Source organism: Aquarana catesbeiana, linkage group LG10 (assembly GCF_042186555.1).
Source record: "Aquarana catesbeiana isolate 2022-GZ linkage group LG10, ASM4218655v1, whole genome shotgun sequence".
In the NCBI taxonomy this organism is placed as follows: Eukaryota; Metazoa; Chordata; class Amphibia; order Anura; family Ranidae; genus Aquarana; species Aquarana catesbeiana.
Window position 1 is genome coordinate 5,364,878 of NC_133333.1, and position 20,434 is coordinate 5,385,311.

Sequence of the window (20,434 nt, forward strand, 5' to 3'; positions counted from 1 at the left end):
GGGCACCGGCTATAAGGGTGACCAACCTTATCACATAGGTTACATTTAATGATGTTACAGTCCCTGGCCAGATGCCCTAGTTCCTGGCACAAAGAGCACTTCTGTTCTGGACATTTAGAGGAGAGATGTCCCTTGACTCCACATTTATGGCACACATTAGGTTGACCAGGATAGAAGACAGTAATCCTATCTCTACCAATAAAGGCAGAGGAGGGAAAATGCTGGACCACATTCCCACACACACTCAACCTCATTGACACCGACCACCCACCCGTCCAGATTCCTCCATCATCCACAATCTTTTTTAGGGGACACAACGTTTCACCAAACCTCAACCAGACCCATAAATCCTCAGGGGGTATAGACTCATTCCTTGTCAGGATAGTCACATTCTTAATCAAGGGGTGTCGTGAGACAACTTTGGGGACAAGCCCCTTCCAGTCCAGCTGGCCCCTATATACACGCTCAAACCGCTCCCAAAACAGATCCAGCGATTCTGGACGCACAAATGATAAATAATTTTCATAGGAACCAGCTGGACTGATAAGAGCATAAATATCCTCCGCCTTAAATCCCATGGCTAGGATCTTATCCACAACCACCCTCCTGATAGGTGGAATATCTCCTCCTTCCCACCTGAGCTGTACCACATTGCTGCGTTTAATGGAAGAAGGTGCGTTAGGTGAAAGTTGCACAACTGGCTCCCTTCCACCACCAGTAGCAGCATGACTTTGTCCCGACACAGCCTTAGCATAGGGCAGATGACACATTAACTGGCTGCATAGGAACCTCTAAAATCTGGTTTTGTAAATTACCCACCACTTGATCCTCCCTCCTCCCCTCCAGCACAACAGTCCCGCTCACCATAGTCCCAGAAGTACCCCAGATACTAGCAGTCCCATCATCAAGTAAAGTCTTCTGTTTAGAAGAAAACATCAGCTGTTTCAGCATTCATACGGCCCTCCTGCTCTGCAGTTTGAATGTTCATGCGACATTCCTGCTCTGCACTGTTAGTGTCCATGTTGGGCTCCTCACAGCCAGCAGAAACTTCTCTGTCTGGATACATGCCATCTGTTACTGCATTCCCATCTGATGAGTCAGTGCCACTCAAGGGAGATTCCATTTTTGTAATAGTCTGCAGCAATCCGCCATTTTCCTCAACCTCCTCCTGGGATGACCCAGGCCGCTGGGGAGGGAGGCAGATACTGGCTCAGGTGCAACAGATTCTGAGGCAGGGGTTGTACTGGGGCCACCATGTGAAGACACGTCCTTACCTCCCATCCATAGTGTCGCTGTTGCTGTGGCATCCATCCTCTGGCTGGTACTGGCACAGGCACTCTCCTTCATCTGTTGGAATCTCTCCTCATTCTCACACTTTTCTCTGAACACACCGGTGCTCTCCTTCAGAGAGGCAACCAACTTCTCCTGGTTTTTGAATGCCTCCTCCAGAGACTTCAGCTTGGAGACTTCCCTCTTACTGTTTCCAGACTTACTGTGCAGGGATTTCTTTTTCCGGAGATCTTCTTTCATGACAGAAAGTTTCTGTTCCTCCTTAGCAATGCGGCGAAGTCTGTTCACCACTTTATCCTGGAGGACTGGTAAGGACTCCTCTTGCATAGGAACAGGCCCAGGATCCATTGCAACTTGAGCACATGGAGTAGGCCTCAGTGCCCCTGGAGAGCCTCCACCTTCATCTTCCCCAATTTGGTTCATGCTTGCCTGGGAAAAGCCTGCATGAGAGGCCCCAGGCTTTGCTGCTTCTCTCAGCTGAGATCACAGCAGAGTGAGCCAACAGCACCCTGCAGAACAGCACCACCTAGTGGAGAAGCTTCTCTGGTACAGAGACTGATGTGATTGGCTCAGTGATCACTGTACAGCGCTGCGGTATATGTCAGAGCTATATAAATGTATAATAATAATAGTAGTGCGACTGTGGGGGAGGGGACATTAGAGTGTAAGCTCCTCTGTACAGAGACTGATGTGACTGGCTCAGTGATCTCTGTACAGCACTACGATACATGTCAGAGCTATATCAATGTATAATAATAATAGTAGTGTGTGATTGTGGGGGGAGTGTAAGCTTCTGTGGTGCAGTAAATAACCTTCTAGAACACCTGCAAGCTGGAGCTCAGGGGACTTGCTGGGATTTGCAGTTCACCGCCAGCCGTAGGATTTTCTTTTTTTTTCGAGGAGGTCTCCCTGGATTTAAAAATCACAAAATGACGCAGCCTCCGTCAAGTGCTGTTCTTGCGTCCCTCGCCGCGCGTTTCCCCGCCTGCCAAACGCGAGCGCGCTAATGATCTCCATGTCGTGTCCGCGTCTCTGGAGGGCGATTTCTACATTCTGAGGATGAGCCGATCGATTTCCCAGCGGAGACTCCAAAGCCTGGGATGAAACGTTGAAGAAGAGCGCCACCTGCTGCCCACACATGATCACAGCCAGCAGAGCTGCAGTGCAGGAGCCAGGCACGGCGCTCACAGGCCCCATACAGCCTGAGAAGCTCGGGGGGCCCATTTACACTGTTGTGTTTTATTACACACACTGAACATGCGCACAAATCTGTGGGCTGAAAAAAAATAAATACAAATGCATAAAATTTAAATGAATGATCTTTTTTTTTTAATCAGCGTGATAAGATTCAGGGAGAACTTCAGGAAAACAAAGCATAGAAATCCCAAATAATCCCGAACCATTCATAAAGGTCCAAAAAAAAATACAATTCAGACTAAACATTTCTCAGAATCTTCCCTCTACACCAGGGTCCCCATCAGAGCCCCCCTTTACACCAGGGTCCCCATCAGAGTCCCCCTTTACATGAGGGTCCCCATCAGAGTCCCCCTTTACATGAGGGTCCCCATCAGAGTCCCCCTTTACATGAGGGTCCCCATCAGAGTCCCCCTTTACATGAGGGTCCCCATCAGAGTCCCCCTTTACATCAGGGTCCCCATCAGAGTCCCCCTTTACACCAGGGTCCCCATCAGAGTCCCCCTTTACATTAGGGTCCCCATCAGAGTCCCCCTTTACATTAGGGTCCCCATCAGAGTCCCCCTTTACACCAGGGTCCCCATCAGAGTCCCCCTTTACATTAGGGTCCCTGTCAGAGTCCCCCTTTACACCAGGGTTCCCATCAGAGTCCCCCTTTACATCTGGGTCCCCATCAGAGTCCCCCTTTACATCAGGATCCCCATCAGAGTCCCCCTTTACATCAGGGTGCCCATCAGTGTCTTCCCTTACATTAGAGTCCTCATTAGTCCCCCCTTGAATTAGAGTCCTCATCAGACTCCCTTTTTCCATCAAATTCCCCATCCCCCCTTTCATCATGGTCCCCATCAGATTCCCTCTTTGCATCAGGGTTTCTATCAGAGTCCCTCTTTACATAAAGGTCCCCATCAGAGCCCCCCTTTACATCAGGGTCTCCATGAGAGTCCCCCATTACATTAGGGTCCCCATCAAAGCCCTACCTTCCATCAGGGTCCCCATCAGAGTCCCCCCCCATTACATCAGGGTCCCCTTTAGATTTCCCCTTTATGCCAGGGTCCGCATCAGAGTCCCCCCTTACATCAGGGACCCCATCAAAGTCCCCCTAGTTCTGGTGACCTGGGGGGTCCCCTAGGAATTCCCTTAATCACTTGCCAGCTGGGCCTTTTCTGCCACTTTTCCTTTGCAAGTAAAAATCAGGGGGTTTTTTGCTAGAAAATTACCTATAATACCCCCAAAAATTATATATATATTTTTTAGCAGAGACCCTAGAGAATAAAAAAGGTGATTGTTGCAGTTTTTCAAACACATTTTTTAAAGAAAATACTCTTTAACTAATTTTAATGCAAAAAAAAACACCATAAAAACATAAAAGATGACGTTACGCCGATTAAATAGATACCAAACGTGTCACGTCTTATAATTGCGCACACTCGTGGAATGGCAACAAATGCTTAAACATCTCCATAGGCGACGCTTTAACATTTTTTTTTTACAGGTTACCAGATTAAAGTTACAGAGGAGGTCTTGGGCTAGAATTATTGCTCTCGCTCCAACGATCGCAGTGATATTTCACATGCATGGTACGAACATCGTTTACACATGCGTTTGCTTTTGCACATGAGCACGGAGGGAAATGGGGGGGGGGCGCTTTAATTTTTCTTTTCTTATTTATTTTATTTTTTATTTCTACACCGTCGTTTTGATTTTTTAAAAATGTATTTTATTTTTTATTTCTACACTGTCGTTTTAATTTTTTTTAAATTTATTTTATTTTTTTATTTCTACACTGTTGTTTTAATTTTTTTTTTATTTATTTTATTTTTTTATTTCTACACTGTTGTTTTAAATTTTTTTTAATGTATTTTATTTTTTATTTCTACACTGTCGTTTTAACTTTTTTATTTATTTATTTTATTTTTTATTTCTACACTGTCGTTTTAATTTTTTTTTTTATTTATTTTATTTTTTTATTTCTACACTGTTGTTTTAAATTTTTTTTAATGTATTTTATTTTTTATTTCTACACTGTCGTTTTAACTTTTTTATTTATTTATTTTATTTTTTGTTTTTACGCTGTCGTTTTAATTCTTTTTTATTTATTTTATTTTTTTATTCCTATACTGTCGCTTTAATTTTTTTTTTTTTAAGGACTTTCATTCCTATTGCAGGGAATGTAAACATCCCCTGTGATAAAATAAAGGGATGACAGGTCCTCTTTATGGTGTGATCTGGGGGTCTATAAGTCCGCACATCTATCCTGTACCTTTAAAAGCTAGAAAAAAAAAATGATCTTTCGTTTTATAAAAAGAAAAATAAATTGTTTACTTCCATCATAACGTTACTCCAGTCCTCCAAGATCATAGAGGTGATCAGAGACAATATGGTCTCTGGTAACCTCTATGGCCAGCCGCATGATCCGTCGGGTCGTTTCTTGGGCATGCCGGTAAAAACAGTAAAGCCCCAGAAACAGCGGCGAGAGGGGGGAGGGAGAGGGGGACGTCCCCTTCTGCTGCTTCTGAAAGCAATCCAGCAGCTAATTAGGCGATTGTTATGGCTGATAGCTTTCTCCGTAACCCCCGGTATACCACTTCAAACCCGCAATGTATATATACGTATTACGGTTGGAAAGTGGAATTTCCTCTCACTTCCTGTTTGGCTATGAGACAGGAAGTGAAGGGAAGATCTCCCCAATGGGACACAGATGGGGGGAATATCAGACAGGGGTTATAACCCTTCCTTACTATATTACTATAGCCAAAATAATAAAAAAAAATAATAATAATGTTGCCTTTAGTTCTACTTTAAATGCCGCAGAATCCCAGAGATTGGGGCGATAATCCCACCAAGCTGGCCAGCAATACCGTGCGTGCCAAAACCAAACTGACAAAGAAATCCGCCATTTTATAGGCAGAAACGGGCCGATTTTATAAGACATTTCAGTTTGGATCCAAGACGATATTCAATAAAGAAACAACTTGGGAACATCTAACAAGAGGCTGCAGTGCCACACAGGAGCCCTAGGAAATGCCTGCTGAAAATTTAACTTTATTTCGATAGGTCAAACAAAGGTCAACTAAGTGCACATTATTATTTTAACGCTCACAATTTACACATCCGTATTATTATTACGGTCTCCCCGTCAGGTTGACTGGTGGGATCGGTTTTGCTTGCAGGCGTCCGGCTTGGTGAAATATTTAGGATCTCCTCGGGGTCTATTTAAAGCCGACGCCTAATCCTGCTTTGTCCGAGATTACGGGAGGGGAATTCCTGCCGCGGCTCTCAATCTGGTGTCCCCGTCTGGCGGGGAAGCAAAAGCGAACAGAGGCACGGCGGCCTCTTTGCGGTCACTGGGGAATTCGCGCTCTTGGTTTCCTTTGGCAGGATTAAGGCCGACCAGCCTCGTCCGTCTGTTGTATTGATCCCTCCTGTCTGCGGGATTGGCGGCGCTGACGCTTAGCTTGGGATCAAGGAAAGAATTCAATATGTGCAAAGGCTGACGGAAAGGAGGGGAGGGGGATGCATTGTCTCAGGTTGGGGGGAATAAAAAATATATACAGTATCTGACAAAAGTAAGTACACCCCTCACATTTTTGTAAATCTTTTCTTCTATCTTTTCATGTGACAACACTGAAGAAATGACACTTGTCTACAATGTAAAGTAGTGAGTGTACAGCTTGTATAACAGTGTAAATTTGCTGTCCCCTCAAAATAACTCAACACACAGTCATTAATGTCCAAACCGCTGGCAACAAAAGTCAGTACACCCCTAAGTGAAAATCTCCAAATTGGGCCCAAAGTGTCAATACTTTGTGTGGCCACCATTATTTTCCAGCACTGCCTTAACCCTCTTGGGCATGGAGGTCACCAGAGCTTCACAGGTTGTCACTGGAGTCCTCTTCCCCTCCTCCATGATGACATCACAGAGCTGGTGGATGTTAGAGACCTTGCGCTCCTCCTCCTTCCATTTGAGGCTGTCCCACAGATGATCAATAGGGTTTAGGTCTGGAGACATGCTTGGCCAGTCCATCACCTTTACCCTCAGCTTCTTTAGCAAGGCAATGATGGTCTTGGAGGTGTGTTTGGGGTGGTTATCATGCTGGAATACTGCCCTGCGGCCCAGTCTCTGAAGGGAGGGGATCATGCTCTGCTTCAGTATGTCACAGTACATGTTGGCATTCATGGTTCCCTCAATGATCTGTAGCCCCTCAGTGCCGGCAGCACTCATGCAGCCCCAGACCATGACACTCCCACCACCATGCTTGACTGTAGACAAGACACACTTGTCTTTGTCCTCCTCACCTGGTTGCCCCCACACACGCTTGTCACCATCTGAACCAAATAAGTTTATCTTGGTCTCCTCAGACCACAGGACATGGTTCCAGTAATCCATGTCCTTAGTCTGCTTGTCTTCAGCAAACTGTTTGTGGTCTTTCTTGTACATCATCTTTAGAAGAGGCTTCCTTCTGGGATGACAGCCATGCAGACCAATTTGATGCAGTGTGCGGGGTATGGTCTGAGCACTGACAGGCTGACCCCCCACCCCTACAACCTCTGCAGCAATGCTGGCAGCACTCATACGTCTATTTCCCAAAGACAACCTCTGGATATGACGCTGAGCACGTGACCTCAACTTCTTTGGTGGACCATGGCGAGGCCTGTTCTGAGTGGAACCTGTCCTGTTATACCGCTGTATGGTCTTGGCCACCGTGCTGCAGCTCAGTTTCAGGGTCTTGGCAATCTTCTTATAGCCTAGGCCATCTTTATGTAGAGCAACATTTCTTTTTTTCAGATCCTCAGAGAGTTCTTTGCCATGAGGTGCCATGTTGAACTTCCAGTGACCAGTATGAGAGAGTGAGAGCGATAACACCAAATTTAACACACCTGCTCTCCATTCACACCTGAGACCTTGTAACACTAACGAGTCACATAACACCGGGGAGGGAAAATGGCTAATTGGGGCCAATTTGGACATTTTCACTTAGGGGTGTACTGACTTTTGTTGCCAGCGGTTTAGACATTAATGGCTGTGTGTTGAGTTATTTTGAGGGGACAGCAAATTTACACTGTTATACAAGCTGTACACTCACTACTTTACATTGTAGACAAGTGTCATTTCTTCAGTGTTGTCACATGAAAAGATAGAAGAAAAGATTTACAAAAATGTGAGGGGTGTACTTACTTTTGTGAGATACTGTATATATACAAACAGGAAGTTACAGCACAGTGAGGAGATACAAGAAAACAAAATCTGTTACTTTGTATCTCCTATGCAGTATATGAAGTCAGTAATAGAAGTGAACTGTGACCACCTGTCTGCTTTCCTATAGATAGGGGATGAGACCGGGGGTCATCCTTCTGTAGTAGGGACACACGATTGACCTGTAAGGTAGAGCTCTACTTCCTACAGAACATATACAGTGGGGGGAAAATAATGATTGTCTCCCCTGCAGATTGTGTAAGTTTTGCCCACTTGCAAAGAAATGAAAGGTCTATCATTTTTATCATAGGTGTATTTTATATTATAGAAACAGAATATCCACCAAAAATCCAGAAAAAACACACAATACAAATGTTATAAATGGAGTTCAGTGAGTAAAATAAGTATTTGTTCCCCAAGCAAAACATGACTTAGTAGTTGGTGGAGAAACCCTTGTTGGCGATCACAGAGGTCAGACGTTTCTTGTAGGTGGTGACCAGGTTTGCACACATCTCAGGAGGGATTTTGGTCCTCTCTTCTCTACAGATCTTCTCTAAATCCTTAAAGTTTCTTGTCTGTCTCTTGACAACTCGAAGTTTCAGCTCCTTCCATTAACTTTCTATAGGATTAAGGTCTGGAGACTGGCTAGGCCACTCCATGACCTTAATGTGCTTCTTCTTGAGTCACTCCTTTGTTGCCTTGGTGGTATGTTTTGGGTCATTGTCATGCTAGAAGATCCATCCATGACCCATCTTCAGTGTTCTGGCTGAGGGAAGAAGGTTCTCCTCCAAGATCTTACAATACATGGCCCCGTCCATTGGCCCCTCAATGCGGCAAAGTCAGTCTGGACCTTTAACAGAGAAACAGCCCCAAAACATCATGTTTCCACCTCGGTGTGTGACTGTAGAGATGGTGTTCTTAGGGTCATAGTCAGCATTTTTCTTCCTCGAGAACACGGCGAGTCCCCCTCCTCAAGAAGGCACATGTACAGCCATGCCAATGAACATCTAAATGATTCAGAGAAGGATTGGGGAAAAAGTGCTGTGGTCAGTTGAGACCAAAATTGCGCTCTTTGGCATCAACTCGACTCGCCGTGTTGCATTTATGTATTAAAAATAATTAGTATACATTAATTTAGATAATATACATCATTTTTAATAATGAACAATTATTATATTATAAATAATTTTGTATTTTATTTATTTATAGAATTAGATTTAAATATATAATTTATATAATTAAAACAAATAATATACATTCATTTGGATAATATACAATTATTATATTATAAATAATTTTGTATTTTATTTATTTATAGAACTATATTTAAATATATAATTTATATAATTAAAATAAATAATATTAATATACATTCATTTGGATAATATACAGTTATTATATTGTATATATGATCAATTTATATAATTATTTATATTTAAATATATAATTTATATAATTATTAAAAATAATAACAATCATATGCATTCATTTATATAATATACATGAATACGTCTCTTCTTGTGTGATGGAAATATTTGATTTCCTCATCTCTCTCTCTCTCTTCTAGGAAAGTCTGGCCATCGCCTGCGAAAGCATTAAGAAGCTGCGGGCCGACATGGGCGGGACCAACATTTTATCTCCGTTGAATTGGATCATAAGGCAGCCGGTGTGCCGGGGCTACCCGCGTCTCCTCTTCCTGCTCACCGACGGTGCCGTCAGCAACACGGGGAAAGTCATCGAGCTGATCCGCCACCATTCGTCCTTCACCCGGTGAGATGATAGGAGGCGGCTTTGAGGGAAATTTGGGCGGGTTTGTGACACCCGTAGATAAGCACTGTGGACACAAAGAAAAGACCAAGTCCTGAGCACGTTCCTCCGGGGGCCCCCCCCTCTGCACCTGGTGACTTACGACACAGTCCAAACCCTAAGCCATGTCCGGCTGACGCGTTTCGCCCCGACTGGCCTCATTTGTAGAGACCTCTATGAATAAGCCCAATCAGAGTAAAACGCATCAGGTGGGTGTGGCTTAGGGTGGGGACTGTGTTGGAAAACATATGTTTTGGTTAAACTTTATGGTGAGACTTTATGGAGTACGGCTTTGTCCTTTGTTTTTACTATAATAATTTCCGAGGTTCTGAACATGAATAAATAATGCCTTATTTGTGGGTATTCAATGGATGACTAAAAAAAAAAAAAATTAAAAGGAAATAATTATTATTTAATAATTATATATTATTATTATTATAAATCTTATAATAATTATTATTTAAATAACAAATGACGCACTAAATCAAAAAATAAACAAAAAAGATAAAAAAAACTAAAAACTAAATTAGAAATCTCCAGTCCAGATGACATAAAAAGTGCCTCAATGTTTTTACCTTTGTGTTGTGTTACTGTTTTTTTTTTTTTGTCCTTTAGATGTTACAGCTTCGGGATTGGTCAGAACGCCTGCCGCCGCCTGGTACAGGGCGTGGCCAGCGTGTCCAAAGGGAGCGCCGAGTTCTTGGTGGAAGGGGAGAGGCTGCAGCCAAAGGTAAGTGACAACCATCGTGGAATGTGACGCGGGCTCACCTCTGCTGCCCAGGCCAAATTTTCAGCTTTCAGCGCTGTCACACTTTGAATGACAATTGCGCGGTCACAATTGTCAATTGTCATCATTTTTTTCACATAAATAGAGCTTTCTTCTGGTGGTATTTACTCACCACTGTTTTTTTTTTTATTTTTTACTAAATGAATGGAAAAAAAATGTGAAAAAGCTAATTTTTATTCCTTTATGTTATAAAATTTAGCAAATAAATAATCGTTCTTCATAATTTTAGGCAACAATGTATTCTGCTACATTTCTTTGGTGGCAATAACCCAAATCAGTGTATATTAGTTAGTCTGTAGGAAAGTTATGGAGTCCACAAACCATGGCATATAGCTGAAAATCGATCAATTCTGAGGTACTGACGGACTATCTCATTTCCTGAGGCCCAAAAATGCCAGGACACTACAAATATCCCCAAATCAACCCTTTTTTTTGGAAAGTAGACAGTCTGAGGTATAAAGTAAGAGCCATGGCAAGTTTTTTGAAGTTGTAATTTTTTGTCACAATTTTTTTGAAAAATGGAGAAATTATAAAAAAAAAAAATCTAAATTTTTAAAATATTTTTTACATACTGTCACCAGTGTAGTACAGCGTTATCACATAACGTGTGTGTCGGAGATCAGGGATACTGACTGATGACAGTATGTAAACAAAATAATAATAATAATTTATCTTCAATTTTTATTCTTTTTATTGTTTTTATTATTTTTTTTTTATTTAGGATTTTTTTTAACATAATGTGACCAGAGCAATACAGTGTTACCATAGTAATACTGTACTACTTCTGGGGAAGTGATCACAATTTTTTAAATTTTTTTTACACACTATGATTGCTTATACCAATGAAATTCACTGATATAAGCAATCATAATGTGTAAAAAAAAATTTTTAAATTGTGATCATTTTTTACTAAAGGAAACTGGTTCATTTAGTTTGTTTTGTTGTGATTAGCTTGGCCACAGCTAATCACATGGTACAGATGGGCTGTGATTGGCCCTGTCTGTACCATGTGATCACTGTGACCAATCACAGCTAGCAACACAATTGTATACAATAGATGGCATGAAAGGAAGCCAATCCTTGTTTACAATTCCCATGTGATCTGCTGTGATTGGTCACAGTGATCATATGATACTGGCAGCGGGGCGCTATAGAGATCAGCCATTGGCTGTGTCTGGTGTCCTGTAGTCCACAGAGCTGAACTGGGCAGAACCGATAAGACTGCATGAAATAGCACAGGAAGTTATGAGCTCACAAGATTTCTGGCAGGATCAACAGGTATTTCTTTGCACTTATTGAGTTATCAGCCGTGAAATGTTGCGTCTTTAATTTAATTCCGGAATCCCTCGAAGAAAAGTTGTGTGGAGTTGGAAGTTACAACGCTGGACATAGCGTAATTATTCAACATGGCCACGCCCAGAGTAAAAGAGAACACAAGAACTGAAGATTCCAAACTGGTGATGAACACGTAACAATGTAACATTGATTACAATGAAGTCAGGCCCTCCCACGTAGCATTTGTGTTGAACGATTTCAGCCCTGGGATAGCAGATTCCAGTATCTACAGAACAGAAGCAGGGAAGTCTAGAATAGGTGAAAAGGCCGAAGTGTTCCCAGAGACAGGCAGTGCCGTTATCTGACGTTCTTTCCTCCGTCCGGCAGATGTTGCAGTCCCTGAAGAAGTCGACGGCTCCGGTTCTCAGTGACGTCACAGTAGAATGGGTTTTCCCAGAATGCACCGAAGTCCTCATCTCTCCGGTCAGCTCCAGCTTCCTGTTCCCGGGGGACCGGCTGGTGGGATACGGCATTGTGTGCAACACCTCGCGCTACCTCTCCAATCCGCGCACCGTGAGTAAAGGTGGAGCTTTAGATAAAAGCAATATGTCAGTCATAGGTGGAGTATGGTGGGCGGAGGCATCTGCTGGCTACTTAGATCTCACAGGGGGGGTTTGATCCCCGCCTTGTGCAAAAAGCAATTCCGAGGACATGCAGGAGATATAGTGTTTTGTTGTACAACCCTGGGACTGCGATTAAAGCATGGGTGGGGTTGCAATTAAAGCATGGGTGGGGCTGCAATTAAAGCATGCCCCCATGGGGGGAGGGGGCTGTAAATACAGCATGGTTGGGGCTGCAAATACAGCATGGGTGGGGCTGCAGTTAAAGCATGGGTGGCTGCAAATACAGCATGGGTGGGTGGGGCTGCAATTACAGCATGGGTGGGGCTGCAATTAAAGTATGGGTGGGGCTGCAATTAAAGCATGGTTGGGGCTGAAATTACAGCATGGGTGGGGCTGCAATTAAAGCATGGTTGGGGCTGCAATTACAGCATGGGTGGGTCTGCAATTAAAGCATGGTTGGGGCTGCAATTACAGCATGGGTGGGGCTACAATTAAAGCATGCCCCCATGGAGGGGGGCTGTAAATACTGCATGGTTGGGGCTGCAAATACAGCATGGGTGGGGCTGCAATTAAAGCATGGGGGCTGCAAATACAGCATAGGTGGGGCTGCAATTACAGCATGGGTGGGGCTGCAATTAAAGTATGGGTGGGGCTGCAATTAAAGCATGGGTGGGGCTGCAATTACAGCTTGGGTGGGGCTGAAATTACAGCATAGGTGGGACTGCAATTACAGCATGGGTGGGTCTGCAATTAAAGCATGGTTGGGGCTGCAAATACATCATGGGTGGGGCTGCAATTAAAGCATGGGGGCTGCAAATACAGCATTGATGGGGCTGCAATTACAGCATGGGTGGGGCTGCAATTAAAGCATGGGTGGGGCTACGATTATGCTGTAATTGCAGCATGGGTGGGTGGGCCCCTTCCTGGGCCCCCTCCCACTTAGCACACCCCTCCCACTTAGCATTAATGCTGAAAGATTTCAGCAAGTGCCCTGCTAAAGTTCACTTCAATATCTCCAGAATAGAAGCAGGTCAGGATCTGGAATAAGGATTAAAAATCAATTGTGGGAACATGTTTTTTTTTCAGTTTTTGCTGTCTGTGTCCCCATAGGAGAGGTATCCCATTACTTCCTTTCCTTATGACACCCTTTTACCAGGACAGGAAGTGAGGGTAAATCTTCATATTGGGAATACATAATAAAATAAAAACCTAGAACATGTATGATCGTTGGATTTGACACATCGATAATTCCTGGTACACTTACATTCAAGCAGAGCGTATTGGCTCCGGTGAGGTTGCTCTCAGCCCCAACAGGGTGCCCTTTAGCTAAGGAGTCATGTTTTAAAACATCTAACGAGAGCGCCAGACCAGGGAAATAAGAATATTGTAATACTGATGTAAATTTATACAAGGACACAAAACATCCGACGCGTTTTGGCAGCTCAAAGATCTTCCTCAGGGCTACAAGACAAATACAAGGTGGTTTTAACAATATGAAGACGTTCTATGCAAATAGAATCACACTGAGCTGTATCGATCCAAATCTAAAACACAATGTAACCAAAATCATAATAATAAAATTATTAAAAAAATAAAAACGACAGTTATAGAATTTATAATAATTTAATAATTTTTTGATTTTGTTTGGTTTGGTCACATTTTGTTACATATTTGGATTGATGAATCTCATTTGATCAATAGGATCAGAAGATAATGTTGCCCAAATTTCCAAAATGGTTTTATGATTCTGATATTCAGTCGTTTCATTTTCCATCTTCTTCTCCCGGCAGGACAAGAGGCGGAGATACAGCATGATGCGCTCCCAGGAATCGGGAAGTTCCGTCTTCTTCCAGTCACAGGATTCGTCTGGAAGTAGCGGGTCAAGGGGTCACCAAGATGGCGGACTTCCATCAGAACACAGCACGGAATTCCTGGAAGCTAAGGAAGACCTGTCCGGGGATCATGATGGGGGTAGGTGGTCAGGGGTCATAGGTCACATCCCTAAATCGCCCCTTCATATCTCCCAGCTGTCCTGATTTTTGGAAGCTGGTGAAGAACCTAATATCAATGGGTGTGGCTTTGCAGGAATGTGAAGAAGCCTGGGCGGGGTTTAGTCTAATCTGGGATGGAGTCTGATCATAACGGGTGGGAGGAGCTTAAGGCTCAAATTTTAGACCAGAAATTTTGAGGAGAACAATATTCAGGTTTACTTGGTAGCAATTGTGTAGCGTTGTGGTTATTGTATATACATTAGATTTGTATTTTTTTCCCTGTAGTGACCATGTATGTAACCAACAGTACAATCAGCGAGAGGAACAGTGAAGCACAATCACTGTACAACACTTGGGCCCCAACCGGCAGGGTGGAGTAGTGGATAATAACTTGTATTATCAAAAAAAAAAAAATTCCCCTTTTCTCCTGCAGCCTCTGATTGCAGCTTCCAGCGCCGGGCGTACAGCGTCAGCCAGATCGCCGATCACCAGCCCATGCCAAGAGTCCACACCGCCAGCGACCCCAGCTCTATCCAGGAGAAGAACCCGCTCTGCCGGATACAGATCACCGACAATGCCGATGTTCAGGAGTCACAGGTATGTTGTGTCACTGTGAATCGTGACCTCAGACTGCTATTATAGAGAACCTGTCTAGCCAACTTGACCAAAGAGAATATATATGACCAATGTTATCAAAGAGAACCTGTCTATTCAACGCTATGAAACAGAATCTGTCTGGTCAATGCTATCAGAGGGAATCTGCCTAGCCAACACTATCAAAGAGAACCTGTCTAGCCATCCTTACCAGAGAGAACCTGTCTAGCCAACACCAGCAAAGAGAACCTGCTTAGCCAACACTATCAAAAAGAATCTGTGTGGCCAACCCCATCAAAGGGAATCTGTCTGGCCAACCCCATCAGAGAGAATCTGTCTGGCCAACCCCATCAGAGAGAATCTGTCTGGCCAACCCCATCAGAGAGAACCTGCCTAGCCAACAATTTGTCTGGTCAACCCTATCAGAGAGAATCTGTCTAGCCAACAATTTGTCTGGTCAACCCCATCAGAGAGAATCTGTCTAGCCAACCCCATCAGAGAGAATCTGTCTAGCCAACCCCATCAGAGAGAATCTGTCTAGCCAACCCCATCTGAGAGAATCTATCTAGCCAACCCCATCAGAGAGAAAAGATTTGGCTAACCCCATCAGAGAGAATCTGTCTAGTCAACACCAGCAAAGAGAACCTGACTAGCCAACACTATCAGAGAGAATCTGTCTGGCCAAAGCTAACAAAGAGAACCTGCCTAGCCAACAACTTGTCTAGCCAACCCTATCAGAGAGAATCTGTCTGGCCAACCCTATTAGAGAGAATCTGTCTGGTCAACCCTCTCAGAGAATCTGTCTAGCCAACCCTATCAGAGAGAATCTGTCTAGCTAACCCTATCAGAAAGAATCTGTCTGGCCAATCTCATCAAAAAGAATCTGTCTAGCCAATGCTATCAGAGGGAATATGTCTGACCAACCCCATCAGAGAGAATCTGTCTGGCCAACTATTGTTCATCCATGGAAGCCCCTCTTGCCTCACTCCTGGGAGGTGACAGTGAAGACAGAGCTCACCCCTGCAGCATCCTTTGTGGGGACTTGTCTGCCCTTGGCCATGGTGGCCTTCAACTCTGAATGGTTGACAGTTGGCTTCCTTCATGACTGGTTTCCATCAAAGGAAACCTCTCATGACAGAAACATTGATGCCATGAGATGGCCACAGCAGAGGTGCAGAACCAGGAACTCCAAAGGTTGAAAGATAAAGAAGTTGTTTGGGTAGTTTAACCTCTCCAGCACACACCCAGCACCAAAATATCAGCTATGATGGGGAAATCCTTGAATAAGGCTCTATATTGACTATGGTACTTTATTGTGCTTATATAGCAGTAATCGTTTTGAATGAAGGGGCCATCATCCTGGACTTTCTGAATTCCCTTGAGAGTTCCAGGGTCAGCTCTTATCCACTCTAGCAGAGTTTCCCTCATCAAGCTGCATGTAGAATCCAGCAGTGGGGGTGGCAGCACACCGAATGGCAGCTGGGCAAAGCCAAGAATTCAGAAGCCGGAAAAAATGTCAAGTACTAGGGTTGCTTCTGCTGACCTCCTCCTCTAAAATGTTCAGTGCTTGGCTGTCTCTGGCTTCAGCACTTTGTGAATCACTGACCCAGCTCAGCAATCCTGATCTGCACTTAAGCTACAGGATGGGCACGACAACAAGCAGTCGAGCCTAGCCATGGCAGGCTACGCGTTTCGCACAGGGCTGCCATTAACGCCAAAGAGAAATTCATTTCCTAATGAAGTCATTTACGGTTTTATCGTCTTCCTTCAAAAGACGTCGCGCATTAGTTTAGAATGATTTAATGAAAAGTGCTTCCAGTAAAACACATCTTGTCCCTTTAATAATTCACATTTAATAACACTTGTTCTCCTCGAAGGACTCAAAGCTGACACCGTGTACCCCTCTGACCGCTAAAATCACACATCAGGTAAAGTCAGACTGACCATGGCTTTAGTCTCCAGCGCAGAAGGGGTTAAGTAATGGCTCCTACAGCAACGCGCAATGGAAATTTTAACCCTTGGATCCCCAGTGTTGATTTTCCCACCTCCAGGAAAGCAGGCTGGGGTGGGGGGGGGGAGGGGGTATGTGGGCTGTTTGAATGCCTCTGCAACGTTAACCGCACTCTCCAGGCGCCTCTTCGCTGTCACTCTCCATACCATACATCATGATCCCCCAGCGTGGCATGAAAATGGGGCACTCTCACTTCCAAACAGACATCCCTAGTCGCCATGGCAACACAGCTCAGGTTAAAGACTTTCCTAGCATCTCATTTGCGGCGCTGAAAATCGATGGAGAAAAAAAAAAAAAAACAAAAACTCCCCCCCGACCAGCGGCGAGCGCTTTAATCCCAAAACATTTTGTCTTAATCTTTTGCAGCGCTTGGCGTCTGTCCAGTTACTGTGGGAAGAAGTAAATATTGTAGTAAGAAAATTCCTTTAAATGATGGTAGTTTTATAGTATTCCCAATATTGATGGTTCCATCCAAATCTGAAGTTCAAGTGAATCGAATTACCTGGCAGAACTTTAATTTTAGAAACTTCAGTGATGACACAATGGTGAGATTTCCTCCACTAGTTTGTGTCTCTGCCCCTCCCACAATGGTGAGACTTCCCCTAAACAGTTTGTGTCATTGCCCCTCCCACAATAGGGAGATTTCCTTGCAGTAGTTTGTGTCTCTGCCCCTCCCACAATGCAGAGATTTCCTGCAGTAGTTTGTGTTACTGTCCCTCCCACAATGGGGAGATTTCTCACAGTAGTTTGTCTTTCTGTCCCTCCCACAATGGGGAGATTTCTCACAGTAGTTTGTCTTTCTGTCCCTCCCACAATGGGGAGATTTCCCTGCAGTAGTTTGTGTCTCTGCCCCTCCCACAATGCAGAGATTTCCTGCAGTAGTTTGTGTCTCTGTCCCTCCCACAATGGGGAGATTTCCCTGCAGTAGTTTGTGTCTCTGCCCCTCCCACAATGGGGAGGTTTCCTGCAGTAGTTTGTGTCTCTGCCCCTCCCACAATGGTGAGATTTCCTGCAGTACTTTGTGTCTCTGCCCCTCCCACCATGGGAAGATTTCCCTGCAGTACTTTGTGTCTCTGCCCCTCCCACAATGAGGAAATTTCCTGCATTAGTTTGTGTCTCTGCCCCTCCCACAATGGGGAGATTTCCCTGCAGTAGTTTGTGTCTCTGCCCCTCCCACAATGGGGAGATTTCCCTGCAGTAGTTTGTGTCTCTGCCCCTCCCACAATGGGGAGATTTCCCTGCAGTAGTTTGTGTCTCTGCCCCTCCCACAATGGGAAGATTTCCCTACAGTAGTTTTTTTTCTTCAATACATAAAAGTGCACCAGTCTGTAAAACAATTTTGGTTATAATGAGATGGGCGCGGAACCAAAGGGCCCTTGACTAGGAAAGCAATGCTGGATTCGCATTGTGTCACTGTTTCATTCTCTGTGGAGTCTCTGAAGGCATAAAGCCAATGAATTTATCGCTGTGTCAGAGACATCTGTGGTCCTACTGCCCATGGTGACCCTTCGGAGTGACGGTCCGCCCACACCATGAGAGGGCATGGATGAACTGTCTGCACAGCTGTTCTGTACGATTATATAGCGTGATTAAGTTATTATCGGTTTAATCTCAGAATTCCAAAACACAAATGCCAGTGGCAGAAATCCTCTCCAACGGTTAACCCGAATTTTCAAGCATCTCCATTAATTAGTAAATGAGAGAGCAGCAATTAGTCCAGCGGGAGAGCCATCCTCAGGAGGAATCCTGGCTCATGCTGGCTCTGCAGGCCCTGATAATCCCTGCTTATATTGATCGGGGCTCCTATGAAGACTCGGGAGGGTTTCCATGACTTAATTCCACCCACCTGATGGCTAAAAATGGCCAATCAAAATAAATATTTCCAGTAAAAAATGCAGTAGGTGGTTGTTTATGGATTATTTGGATAACAGGAAACACACTGACCCAACCCAACATCCAGATTTTTATAGAATTTAGGTTTCTGGTCTAGTTGACCTTCTGGTTAGTTCTCAGTGATTCTAATTGGTCTCCATGGTCTTATTTTCTGGTTTTGCTGGCATTCAAGACCTTACAACTAGTTTTACGACCTTCTAGCTGGTTGATGCCTTCAGCTGATCCGACTGGTCTTCAGAACCTTCCAGCTGACCTTCGAGGGAACTCTAAATGATCCATAAAGCCTTCTAGACAGTTTTTATGAGCCCTTAGCCAGCCTTCAAAACCTCCTAACTGATCTTCAAGGCCTTCTAAATGGTCTCTAAGGCATTCCAAACAATTTTAAAGCACCGTCGGCTCATCTTCAAGGCCCTAGCTGGTCTTTGGAACCTTCTAACTAAAATTTCAAGGTCCTTTACTATTTTTTTTGCCATTTAATGAAATTTTACACACTTTCACCTTCACTCTACAAGACTATAAAACGGATTTTCAGAGCCTTCCAGTGACTTCTACAGAACTTATAGCTGGTGTTCAAAAGGCATCAGTGTTCACAGCCTTCTACCGCTATTTCAAGAACTTTGAATGGTCTTCAAGCATTTTGTAGTAGGTCTTTATGGCTCCTCTGTTAGAATGCTTCTTAGCTTCATTGCATTATGCACCCCTTTTTATCCTCTCAGTTTTGCCAAGTACCCACTGGTGGCTGTCTAGTCATCTACACCAGGGGTCTCCAAACTTTCTAAACAAAGGGCCAGTTTACTGTCCTTCAGACTTTAGGGGGGCGGACTGTGGTCAGTGGGAGCAGAAAAGTTGCTATTATCCGTGGGAATAAGCAATGCCTCATCTTTGGTACCAGTAGGAGGAATAATGCCCATGTCTGTAGGAGGATATGTGCCCCATCGTTGGTGTCACTGGGAGGAATTGTGCTCCATCATTGGTGTCACTGGGAGGAATTGTGCTCCATCATTGGTGTCACTGGGAGGAATTGTGCTCCATCATTGGTGTCACTGGGAGGAATTGTGCCTCATCATTGGTGTCATTGGGAGAAATTGTGCCCCTTCATTGGTGTCACTGGGATGAGGTATGCCCCATCATTGGTGTCACTGGGAGGAATTGTGCCTCATCATTGGTGTCATTGGGAGGAATTGTGCCCCTTCATTGGTGTCACTGGGATGAATTATGCCCCATCATTGGTGTCACTGGGAGGGATTATGCCCCATCACTGGTGTCACTGGGAGGAATTGTGCCCATCATTGGTTTCACTGGGAGGAATTGTGCCCCATCATTGGTGTCATTTGGAGGAATTGTGCCCCATCATTGGTGTCATTAGGGGGAATTGTGCCCTTTCATTGGTGTCATTTGGGGGAATTGTGCCCCATTGTTGGAATAAATGGATGAAATAGTGTCCCAAAGGCCGGATAAAAGCAAGCAAAGGGCCGCAGTTTGGAGACCACTGATCTAAACTACTCCACAGGTACCGTTACTTCCAGTATCCTCTGAATGTACACATTTAGGTGATTATTTATGTATGCTGTGGCACAATTACACCCTCTGTAGTGTGTTTTGGCTAATATTTTGTATTACCAGAACCTTTAAACTACTTTTTGATTAATTTACTGATTATTCAGTGTTTAATTAAACATGCATAAGTATTGCCTGAACCTATCAAATATAATCCTAGGGGATGGAGAGAGTGGTTTGAAGCTAGCTATACTCAGATCTCCAGACAACTGTGATGAA

General features: G+C 44.1%; 1 protein-coding gene across 1 annotated transcript in view; it reads left to right on the forward strand.

The window, feature by feature from the left end:
* VWA5B1 (von Willebrand factor A domain containing 5B1) overlaps window positions 1-20,434 on the forward strand; it is a gene marked incomplete in the record, with an annotated part of 122,495 nt that overhangs the window by 77,785 nt on the left and 24,276 nt on the right. Inside the window, 5 exon segments of the mRNA XM_073601540.1 lie at window positions 9,246-9,448; window positions 10,100-10,214; window positions 11,934-12,119; window positions 13,960-14,140; window positions 14,594-14,757. Coding sequence (XP_073457641.1) covers window positions 9,246-9,448; window positions 10,100-10,214; window positions 11,934-12,119; window positions 13,960-14,140; window positions 14,594-14,757 — 849 coding nt within the window.